The 11,727-nt window shown below is 41.9% G+C and overlaps 2 protein-coding genes across 3 annotated transcripts; both read right to left on the reverse strand.

Moving 5' to 3' along the window:
* Positions 1–1,046: 1,046 nt before the first annotated feature.
* Positions 1,047–4,060, reverse strand: LOC111663106 (transmembrane protein 17A). Of its 2 annotated transcripts, XM_023417174.2 has the most exons (5): positions 3,501–4,060; positions 2,785–2,891; positions 2,206–2,319; positions 1,573–1,894; positions 1,047–1,479 (listed from the first exon to the last, which is right to left on the reverse strand). In XM_023417174.2, the coding sequence occupies exons 1-4, from the start codon at positions 3,625–3,627 to the stop codon at positions 1,574–1,576; spliced, it is 669 nt and encodes a 222-aa protein (XP_023272942.1). In that variant the 5' UTR covers positions 3,628–4,060; the 3' UTR covers positions 1,047–1,479; position 1,573. The 2 variants fall into 2 exon arrangements, with proteins under 2 accessions (XP_023272942.1, XP_023272941.1); XM_023417173.2 differs by having other exon boundaries at positions 1,047–1,894.
* A 115-nt stretch (positions 4,061–4,175) lies between these two features.
* Positions 4,176–6,459, reverse strand: selenoe (selenoprotein e). Its single transcript, XM_023417097.2, has 4 exons — positions 6,298–6,459; positions 5,881–5,957; positions 5,518–5,596; positions 4,176–4,530 (listed from the first exon to the last, which is right to left on the reverse strand). Exons 1-4 carry the CDS (start codon positions 6,403–6,405, stop codon positions 4,387–4,389), a joined length of 408 nt encoding a protein of 135 aa, XP_023272865.1. The 5' UTR covers positions 6,406–6,459; the 3' UTR covers positions 4,176–4,386.
* Between the last annotated feature and the right edge of the window lie 5,268 nt (positions 6,460–11,727).

Genomic DNA, 11,727 nt, shown 5'->3' on the forward strand with positions numbered 1-11,727 from the left:
TTTGGGTTTCTTTTGAGCACCAGGTTCTACATAAAGTAGTAAACATACATTACATCCTCCACTCTGAATGTTTTTTTTTCCATTCTCTGTTTTCCATGAACAGTGTGGCAGCCACTGCAGCTTGTTGTTTCCTGAATGTAAAGTAGAGCGGAACAAGCATGTTGTATCACGGAAACTGTGCCTCTCACATTACCAGCTTGTTGACAATTTAGTGCACCGCACTCTAAATAATTTCTCACCAAGAAAGGAATAACAGAGCACCCAATACTGCCTGCAGGCTTCTGGTGAAACAAGTGTGAAATCATTTCATCCCCAAACAGAGGGAAAAAAGATGTGTAGAGGACAAAACATGAAATCGATTTCCATGTAGACACGACCTGAAGTCATAGATTATCAAATAATACATTGTTTTCAAGTGTGGACAGGCCTTTATTCCTGTGCCAGAGGGTTTCGTGATCAGGACATGTGCTGCATGATAATCTGTTCTCATTGGACTTTGCAGCAGCGTCAAATCCTCACCATCCCTCTATTGGTCACTGACTGCCACTGTGTGGTCATAAATATTTAACACAGTTCTACTGCAGTTAGGTATAGACTCCTGGACTTTATAAACCTTAAGAAATTCGATTCCTGCATCCCACTCATCAAACAGTAACGGTAATATTATACACTGAAGGAATAACTTAAAGATAAATTGGGAAATTTTAATGTGTGTCTCACATTGTTCCTGCCAGAAATAAAAGAACGGATTGCTTTCTACCCTTTGAAACACTAATCTTGTCTCATGGGCGAAAAATTGAATCTACCTTTGCAAAAAACAATTCTGTTCTCCCAACACTCAAGCCTCCATCATCCATCATCATTAAAGACAGAGAGAGAAAAATGAAACCATCTCACGCTGTTTGATAAAAGAGCATCTACAGGCAATGCGCTGCCTTGTATTTCTGAGCTTTGATGGTGTATTTTCTTCTATTCCCCTGTAAAGTCAAGCCGCTCCATGACAGTTTGTTTGACACGGTATTAGAGTTTGACATTTAGAGTGGGGCTAAAATGGTGTTTTTTTGTTTGTTTTTTTTTTAAACAACAAAAGCAAATGTCAAGATTTGGCATCAGTGTTTTTATTATCAAATAGTAAGGTCTTCTTTCTAGAACTGTCACTTTCTGCCAGTGATGAGAAGTCATACAGGAAGATTTGGCACACACTTCCCAGCAATAAATCCAGTCCATAGTTGGGCTTATTTTCTTCTGTCCCAGTGTCCGCCCGGTTCGATTGCCCCAAATCTGGCCCATATTGTCAGATGCTACTTCCACATCTGGGCAGAAATCTTCCAGCTGTCGGTCAATACTGAAGGATAACAGCCGGACTCTGCCCAGATGTAGAAGTATATGGGCCAGACTTGGGCCAATGACGCAGGCATATGTTGGGCAATGAACCAGTTGATTAAAATTTACATTGTCTGCCAGTTGTGGAGAGGCATTCTGGGAAACAAAAGTGTTGTTAATTAGAAAACTTTACACATCCCAAATTGAAAATATGTGATAGAGTAGGGTGAACTGAGGATGGGTTTTTACTTTAATGGTACATGTCCTGGGTGGGTGACACGGGCAGCACACTTCGATGGTAAGTCAGCCCATACACAGGGCTCATCCCTGCATGGCGGATGCTCTCCACCTTGCCAAACTGGCGCAGATGGAATAGGAGGGTGAGCTTTCGGGTCATGGTCCTGAGCGCCAGAAAGGAGGCCAGGATCTGGCCGAGGAGGAAGAAGAGGTACAGGGAGTGGACGGCTCTCTCCAGAGGAAGGATGATAATTCCTTCATCAGTCAGGAAAAACAGCAGCACCGGCAGCTGGAACATGAAAGACAGGAGCCAGAAGGCTGCCAACTCTGGCACCTGGTGACAGGGAGGGACGGCGAGACATGGAGGCGATGCAAAGATAAAGCAGTGAAGCATCAAATGCTTCAGTTGTATCCACATGAAAGCACAGACACACACACACACACACACACACACCTGCGTGTCCACACAACCACACGCACACACACATGCACACATGCACACACACATCAACTCAATAGACAGTTGTAGCCAAGAGCTGATTGTTTACACACGCAGGAAGAATACTTAAGCAGTTACTTCCACCACTGTGTTACTGTGTTATTCAGGACACGATACCATAAAGAGAGGAGGTCGGTTTGAACTACCTTTTCTTTAAGGTTGCCAATGTAGCCCAGATAAAGTCGGACCCCTTCAATGACCGTGAGGAGGATCATCCCGGTTATGAGGAGAGCCTGGTAGTACCCCGGCAGATGATAGAACTGCAAATGAAGCACAGCTGTAATGTCTGTATGCCTATTTAAATTTAGTGTCCAAAAGCAGGCCTACTTAAAAACACATCTTCACATATGTGCAGAATTTTAATGATATCCCATATTGTATGTTTTTGTTTTTCATAAAAATGAGCCAAGAGACAGTTGCTTGTACTTCAGTACTCTCAGTGTTTCTTGTTGCACCTTTTCCTGATGCTACCAGTAGATGGCACCAAAGTCATAGGTTTTCCAATTTGACAGACACTGACTGAAGTGGATTTACTTTCATATAACTTCTAATGAATGAACCAGTTATGACCCTGTGTTTCATCTGTGAAATAGTCAGTGAAAAAATAAGCCTTTTTTTCCCATGGAGCTGATTTAACCACACTGCTTTTTAACAAGAATTTATCTCAAGTTTGTGTCATGAATTATTTTCTGAGCTTGGCGTCACTCCCCGACCCCCCGACCCACCTTTACTTCCAGCATGAACACAGCTGAGAACCACCAGCAAGGAAAGTAAAACATGTTGAAGTACAGCAGCATCTGCAGGGGGAGGTGAGACACTAGCTCGTTGACCACTGCAAGACAAATAACAACAGTATACAAACAATGATATTCATCACAGCAAGAATTTGATGTCATGAACGTTTGCCTCACAATTGGCTCATCATAAAAGCATAAAGCAAAAAAATAGGTGTACAGAAGGTCGACAATATAATGTGCACAGCTCATTAAAAGGGAATTCACCTCGAATGTAACTTAATCACAGCTGCCAGCTAAAGGTTGATCATAGGTTCAGTGCCAGTAAACAGCGTTTGTGAGCCACTGATGAGATCAGGACCTCAGAACTTTGCTGTGTGACTTTTTAAAGCAGCAGTATAAAGATAAATAACATGCCTTTAAAAAAGCCAAAACATGCATTAGTGTTTGCAGGAACATCTTTCGATAAAGATATTCAATATGTAAAGAGGAAGCATATTAAAAATGATGATGGGATATGACACTGACAGACTTGGTTTATAACAGCCCAGTCACCATAGAAAACACATCAATAACGGATGATTCTGCAACAGCAGGATTTCATCCAATACTGTTTACAGTGGTGATCTACCTCAGAGCTCACATGTATGTTTTCACTATATCGTAATGTACTAAGTAAGCTACTATAGCTGTATGCAGTAACTAACCAAAAGCGTCATCCTGGTCCCTGGTGAAGTCGCTGTCTGCCGTCCTGTTGTTGGTGAACACAGAGCCTCCCATATAGGCCAGACCCATGTGCAGGTTCTCGGGAACAGGTGAGTAAAACACAGGCATTGTGGGTAGAGCTGGGTGACCATTACCGAGTCCAAAAATGCCAGTGTTTCGGCGCCTATACTGTTTAATCCCTGTTGTCTTAAATCACACAAATGCACAGTGGCAGGCACGCAGAGATACAAATGGACACACACAGACGCAAGTTGGCAGACACTACCACTAATCAGATTATAGTAAAGGAGGCGGGCTGAGGATTATAGGGCTGAAACAGCAGCATGGCGGTTTGTTTGTCACTTAGTGGCCATTCAATGATGCTCATTAAATTTGTTTATCTAATTACAGAATTTAACACTTATTGAAGATCTACAGAGATAGAAAATAGACCAAAATGAGAACCACAACAATGCATCTTCATTAAAGAAAATCTTTTCTAATTTTACGTAGGAGCATTATTACCTTCCTACACAGATGAAGATCATTCAAATCTCTGTTCTCAGTGTGAGCATACACACTGTTTTCTACAAGTATACACTGCTCTTTCTTCACTCTATAGTTCTACTTGACAAACCCTTCCAGGTGACTATAGTGAAGTAAAGCAGACACGTATGATCCATTGATTCATTTATTGTGGTATTTTTTTTTAAAATCTAAATTCAGCATATTGACAGAATGACACAGCACTGACTAACACCCTGCACACGGCACCCGGCCAGCAGGTCCTCAGAATGGTGCCTGGCCTTATTGTTTTTTTGGCCTTGGAGCGCCACACGTCATTAATCTGACCAGGGTGCAGCGGCAGAGTTTGGCCACAAGGTGTCGTCACAGCTCGTCCCTGGGGGCGCGCAGGGGGAAATGCTGGAACTCCTCTGGCACCTCTTCCCCTTTCTGGGACCTCTTGTAGAAACCCAGCGAGTCTAACAGGCTGCTGATCTCGTCGGCCTTCATTTTCTTCACGGGAACAGTCTGACGTGTCGGCAGGCGTACACACACACACATGCACACGCACACACACACGCACACGCACACACACACGCACACGCACACACACACACAGGAGCACAGACACACATGCATTTGCACATATGGTTAAAGGCTTAGAAGCTGTAATGCTGAGTAAAATAGAGAAGTATATGTTTGCAGACAAATAATATGGTCTGATTCACATTAGGTATATTCTGACACATTAATCTGGTCCTCCCAAAATTGGATTTTTATTAAAACGTGTTTATTCACAGCTGATATAAAGGTTCCTCCTGCACATTTATTTTCATTTATTTTGTTCAGTAATTTAGTCTCTGAAATAATTTTTCATTTAAACTCACATTGCAGTCTCAAAAGGCGCCCACATTATGAAACAATAAATGAAAAACAACAAACATTAGACCTTGAAGGAGACAAAACAAACAAAAAACTCCCACATAAACTTTAGCAGGGAAAATAAAAGGTAAAAACTCAACTTAAGGAAGAAGTAAAGTATGGGAACAGTTTACTTTTCAGTCACAGCAGTGGCCTTTTTGTGCATTTAGAAGAGGCTACAGAAATTCATTAGTGTTGGTTTCACCGCCAGAGTTTTATTGTGCCTCGCTTTCCACACTGACAAAAATAAAAGTCTGTGGGAAACACTGAACAGTTGTAATTTCAGGGCATAAAATGTTCAAGTTTATATCAACATCCATACCAACTATCCTGTTTCAGTATATATATATAAAAAAAAAATTGCTCAGCTGTCAGAAACTCTAATTTATACACTTTCTTACTCTCCCTTTTTGTTGTAACTCTGTCTCGCTCTTTCAAACACACTCTGTCTGTGTGACTCGCTATCTGACAGAGGATCTGATATCAGATGCAGCAGTCTTAAAACTTCCCAACATGAATCTGTCTTGACATTCTGGCACTCCCGAGATAAGCCCCCATCATGAGGCAGATGAGTAAAAGAACTCAACATCTCACCTTTACAACCTCGTCCTTTTCGTTATAGAATATCAGGCGGGGATTCTTCTCCTCCGATGAATCATACTCCAAGTTGTGGCTATACACGGGGAAAGAACGGATCAAGGGGAAACAACAGGTAGGGCTGCGCGTCCATCTGTTTTGCTATTTTTAGACTCACTCAACATTGATTTTGAACTTGGAAAAAGAGCGGAGTTTTGGAAAGCCCACAGAGCTGGCACTGGATTTGGCAATTTGCTGGGAACATTATTTTGTCTATGAAAGAGGTCATGAGAAAATCAGTGCTGTTTTTTTTTTTTTTTGGGAAAGGTCATGTCTCACCAAGAAGCCTGAGGAAAATGAAAAAAGAGCCAACAAGGATACTACAGACCCCATCGCTCCATGAGAAAATGATGGAGCTCGGGCATTTTCTTTATGCCTCATCCGACCACACTGGGGGCCTGCAGGGATGACAACAGACAGTTGTTAAAACAGCATGACAAATAGCATTGTGCACACTTTGTTCTATGTGTGATCAAAGGTGCCAGGAATAGGTTTCATATCTCTGCAGAGTACACGCTGACATGACAGCACACGGCTAAGCCCTCATCTTACCCATCTTACCCAATTCCCCGCTGATTTCCACCCTCCCTGTCCTCTTGTCGTGAGAGTATTACATTTGAGACTTTTAAAGTTTCTCCACCAGTGTCACAAAATCTTGAACATTTTATTAGGCACGACATGAAATCCAGATAAAAATGTAAAGCTTCCCATGTTGTGTGGATTTCAGTGTGTACTCACCAGCAGTTTACCTCTGGCTATGACAGGCTCTTCTTCAACCGCTGTGTTGTTGGTAGTTTCTGATGCTCTAACGGCAAGCGTCAGAGTGAGCACCAAGAAGGCCCACATTTTATGACAAATTATTATCTTTGAGTGCTTTTGCCGAAGTTATAACCAACAATATCTAACTCTTTCATCCACTTGTACAGTTTCTCAAAGTGGACAAGTCCATGAAATGATCCCACAGGGGAGCAGTACCCACCTGAGTTCCATTTGTCTTACAGTTTCTTTATGTTCTCCTATTAAAAATCATGTTAATCTCAGCAGTTTACCACTTTTTAGTGCACTACCCAACATACTCTTGATTCTTTTTCTGTTGTCTTTGTTATTGGGCTGTTTTTTAATTTTTCAAAAGCCACGCAGGGCCCCCGTGGCTTTATGGTTTATAGTTTCTTCCATCAGATGTCATTGAGGGTCCACAGAAACCATAGAACATCTGTGCTCTTATCACTTTTTCCCATACACTAAAGTTGCAGGTGGTTGATGGCCACTGAGAGCCAAGCACACTCTCATAGCTGCTGACAGCCAGAACTCAGCTAGACCTGATTTGACTTACAAACATATATATATATATACATGTATGTGTGTGTGTGTGTGTGTGTGTGTGTGTGTGTGTGTGTGTGTGTGTGTGTGTGTGTGTGTGTGTATTGAAAAACTTTTGTACTTCAAACAAAGTATTTTGAATCTCATGTTAATGTTAATGGCTGGCCACATCCCACATGATGTCACAGGGTGAACACTTCATGTCATGTGTGAAGCTTAGAGAAAGCGGAACAAGTCCTGACATCTTCTCGCGGATGCCTTGTAAGTCACAAGCACTGTTTCCCGCTCTCGCTACGCTCCACCAGCTCATTCTCATCTTCATCCAGTCACAACCTGACACGGTGGCCTTCAGCCAATCACTTGTAAGCTGTCAAACTTCAAACTTCTCTCTCTCTCTCTGCTGTCATTCAGCTGTCATTTCCTCCATCCTTTCATCACCTCAACCATGGATACCTGACCCTCTCAAATCGATCCACTTCCTGCCTCGGTCGATGCACCAAAGTCTATTCCTTGTGTTAGCCATGAATTCCATTTTACTTCAAATTCCTCATCCTCTTTTGTTCCTCTTATTAGTCTCTCCTGGATGAAGTATATCTTAGGAGACTTTCAAGAAAACGTCATATTCAGAAATGTAGAGCAACCCAATCTCTTTTTTGGTCACCACCAACTCACCACCAATGAATAGCAGGAATGGTAATGATCTTCATATTTAACTCTCACCAAGAAAGTGAAGAAGCATATTTCCCTAAAATGTCAAACTGTTCCTTTAAGCCTGAACTCTGTCTGCAGGTTTCTTAAGACACCTTTGCTGACTTAAGTTTGTCAAGTTTTCATCATTGTATTATCTGTTTCCTGCAGTAGTTATACAGACCAGTCAACAGTCAAACTACATGGCAAGCCTCCAGCCCATTTCGTTCTCACTTTGTTTCTTCCTTTCTTCTTCTTTTCTTTGTTTATTTATCAAATTTGCTGGAGTTGCATGAGAAGCGATGTTTAATTCCATTGTGTACTGGTGTATGAAATCAGACCTTATGACAGCACAGCACATTTGCACTATGTTAACACCCTGGAAGAGAGAGAGAGAGAGAGAGGTAGAGAGAGAGAGGGAGAGAAAAAAAACATCTCTCCCCTCCAAGTTTACCCAACTCCTGTGTGTTATGAAAAAGCAAATACATTAGGTCACCACAAGAGGGCGGTAACACCCACATGTACACTTCCTGGCAGTTTGGCGGGTAAGATGTACTTCCAAATCCTAGCCACAGACAATTATGTTTCCAACAAAAATAAACCATTCCTGCCTGGAATGCTGCAGCAAAAAAAACCATCTCTCCATCTCTATCTTTTCCAGACGCAGACGCTAGAGCTCTGCAGCTCCGACTCCTGCGCTCCACTGTTTGAGATTATGTGTCAAATGGCAGTAAAACAGTCCCTTGTTTTAACAGGGTTTCCTCCCCTTGGCAGCCCATCGTAAATCCTCGGGCCTGTGCACTTCTCTTGTAGGAGTTTTAAGTTTGCATCTTTGAGTTTTAAAGTGACTCACAGTGTATGTCAGAACTGAGAAAAAAAACAACAAAAAAAAAACTGAAATAGCTGAGTTAGGGGGAAAAAAAAGTTGATGAGATGAGATAGAGCAGAAAACATAATGAGCAGTGGGAGTGGGGTGATCTTGCCGTGGCTGACTCCTCTGTCTATATGTGTGTATGCATACCATATGTGTTCACAATCAGCATGTTTCAGCTTACATCACATAGTTCCTGCCAAAAAGGGGATGTTGTTATTATTATTATTCTGCTGACAAAGGGGAAAAAGGCTATTATTCATGATCAGAGGGTTATGGAAAAGAGAAGTAGATGATGAAAACATTTACAAAATTTTGTACTGAGCAACTTTTTCCATTTGAGTTTCCTTTTTTTTGGCAAATTGCAACACTTGCAGCTGGCAAAAGATCAAACGCTGAAACACCTCACTGTTATCCTGACTCCTTCAGAGAGCCTGTTATAAAGACACACACACACACACGTGCACACACACACTTCCTGTTACTCCAAAACACCGGATGCTGCCTACCAGCCAGCAGGACGTTAGTTTGTGTGTCTGCTCTCTCATGATGTTGCACAGTCATTTGTGAGACAGTGTGCTTCTCTGTGCCTTATAGTGTGGACATGTATTTGTATATTTAAGGAGAAGCAGGGGTGATGAATAAAAATCTAAGTTTGAGTATAAACAGTTACCTCTGTGTGTGTGTGTGTGTGTGTGTGTGTGTGTGTGTGTGTGTGTGTGTGTGTGTGTGCTTATCTGTCTGGAGCCTCAGGGCACCTGGGGGGAAGCCTGCTGCCTCTGTGCCTGCTGTGCTCCTGTCTGCTCATAAAGAAGAGAGAGGCAGCGCTGAAGGAAGTGAAGGCCATGTGGAGCGCTTCATTCATTAGAAATACAATGCTAATGATGTGTGTTCCACTGTGTGCTGTACAGTACGTGGACGTGACCTCGTGGCGGTTCAAGCTTCGAGGTGTAAAATATTTTTTCCTCTGCTTGGAAAATGTGTTTATCCAGCACAAAACATAGAGTAACATCATGTTTTTAAAAAAAGCTCTTGTGTTTAAATTGTATTATTATCATATGGAATTATTTGACATGGATGAATTTACTTTTTTTAAAATTCTATAAATTGATGATTTTGCAGTATTTATTTGTAATGATGCCATTTTTTAAGTTCCAGGTTGATTTAAGTAAAACAGCAATAAAAACCATGGAGTGAAATGTCTCTACTGTAGGTGACTGTAACTGTAAGCAAAATTTACAGCTCTCTGAGCCAACGAAAATGTCACTGAGTTTGATTGAGCTTGTGGTTAGCTTGAACCTACGACCTAAAATAAGTGGCTCCAATTTTCTCCGCATAAGGAAGCCGCAGGAGGCTGCATGACGCTGCTGGCTTTGGCGGAGGATCTGCTCTGTGCAGGCATAGATGATGGCGAGGGGTGGTTCGCTGCCGCTGATCTTGTTTGCAGTGGCTTTGTTATGTTGATGATGGAGGTGAGAGAGGACTTAGATTATGGCCCATTTAGTCAAATTGGCGGTACAGTCTATTTTGTGGTGTAGTCTGTATTTGACACTCTTCTTGGTGATGGAAAGTAACTGGATACAGTTTGCTTATGTAGGATTTTGAGGTACCTGCACTTTATAAAGTCAACTTACAGCTACATTTATTTGACTTCTGTAGTCATCAATTACTTCACAGATTCAGATTTTGGATAGAAAAATGTTTTATGTGTTAATATAGAACCCAATAGTTTATATAAGTCGGCAGTTCACCTCAACATCAGCTACAGTGAGTGCTGACGTCAGATACTTTCAATACATTTTGCAGCTAAAACTTTTGCACTTAGGAAGAACTTTGAACGCTGGATACACAATTTTTAACTCTGTCATATTACTCCTATTTGACTTGTTGAGGGTTTGCTGACAAGATCAATACGAGAGGAACAGGCCGCACTGTGCACGTCTAATAAAAAGTCTGACACATAAGCCCCTACAAAACTGTGAATTGTCATTATTATACTTCTATGTTTTTTATTGGCTTAAAGAAAGAAGATATATCATGTTAGTTAACAAGATTCGGAGGTGCTAGTTTTGTTACCTTTGGACAGGTGAACTGCTTTCCCCAGTTTCCAGTCTTCATGCTTAGCTAAGCTAACTGGCTGCTGGCCTCAGCGTCATACACTCCGATCATCCACAATAATTAAAATAGTAGTTTCAATCTTCTTTTCTAAACTATTAAACTATTCCTTTAAATAAAAGATCTGAATACCTCTTCCACCTCTCCATACAGCAGTGAATTTCACACAATGCCAACAGTTGGCACCAACTCACTCATCCCAGTAATCATACCTAAAATGGTGATAAACTACTTTCCGCTTCTGACTGAAAAAAAAAAATATAGAGGCTTAGTTTGTACTGAACTCGCTGATCTCTCGAATCACAGGAAGTTTTTTTGCTCGTCTCTCGCTCTCCTTATTTCTAGTCCTGTGACTTTTCATGAAAAATGTATTTCAATGCAATTTGCATCCACAGGGTTGAAGGGACATTTACATTGTTGTTGCCAAACACCATCTGGCAAACAACTACAACACGTTTACCTGCAGGAACCCAAACTGAAAAGTCTCTGTGGAAGCTGGAATCTCCTGGATTAACACTTTCTCACATTTGTAAGAAGGTTTTTGACAATTCTACGACACTAGTGTCGAACGTGATGAATGATGTGAAGAAATCGCTTGTGCTTTTTTTTTTTTTTGATGGTAGCTTGTCGGTCGTGGGTTAAGTATCCTTTCAGTCTAACAATCTGAGTTCAGGTGCATGGATGACACACACCCCACTGAAGTGTCCTTGAGCAAATCCCTGATTCCTCACACTCTCTGGGATGCTGCTCTGTAGCTGACCCTGACCTCTGACCTCTCTTGGTTGGGTCGGTGGGTGGGGGGGTGTCAAATAAGTATCATATGGCTGAAGCAACAACAAATACCACACTCTTTTCTTCTGCACACACACACACACACACACACACACACACACACACACACACACACACACACACAACTGTGTTTACATCTGGGCATTTGGTACGATATGTAGGTCAAGCAGGAATCATTTCAATGACAAAGATTTCAGTGTTTACATATTTAAATGGAGAACAGGTTAAGGTGATGGATGGGCCTGGTAGTGACATCATGGCGGATGTGGGAGAGAGGTTTGGCGTGCGAGGTGGGAGAAGAGGGCGAGAACGGCAGAGGGATTTGGAGGACTGATGGATGTCCAGTTGGTGGCCACATCAGAGGAGCTGGGGTGGGGGTAGGG

The sequence above is a fragment of the Seriola lalandi genome, unplaced genomic scaffold (genome assembly GCF_002814215.2).
Source record: "Seriola lalandi dorsalis isolate HSWRI2012SDOR001 ecotype SW California unplaced genomic scaffold, Sedor1 jcf7180002054572, whole genome shotgun sequence".
In the NCBI taxonomy this organism is placed as follows: Eukaryota; Metazoa; Chordata; class Actinopteri; order Carangiformes; family Carangidae; genus Seriola; species Seriola lalandi.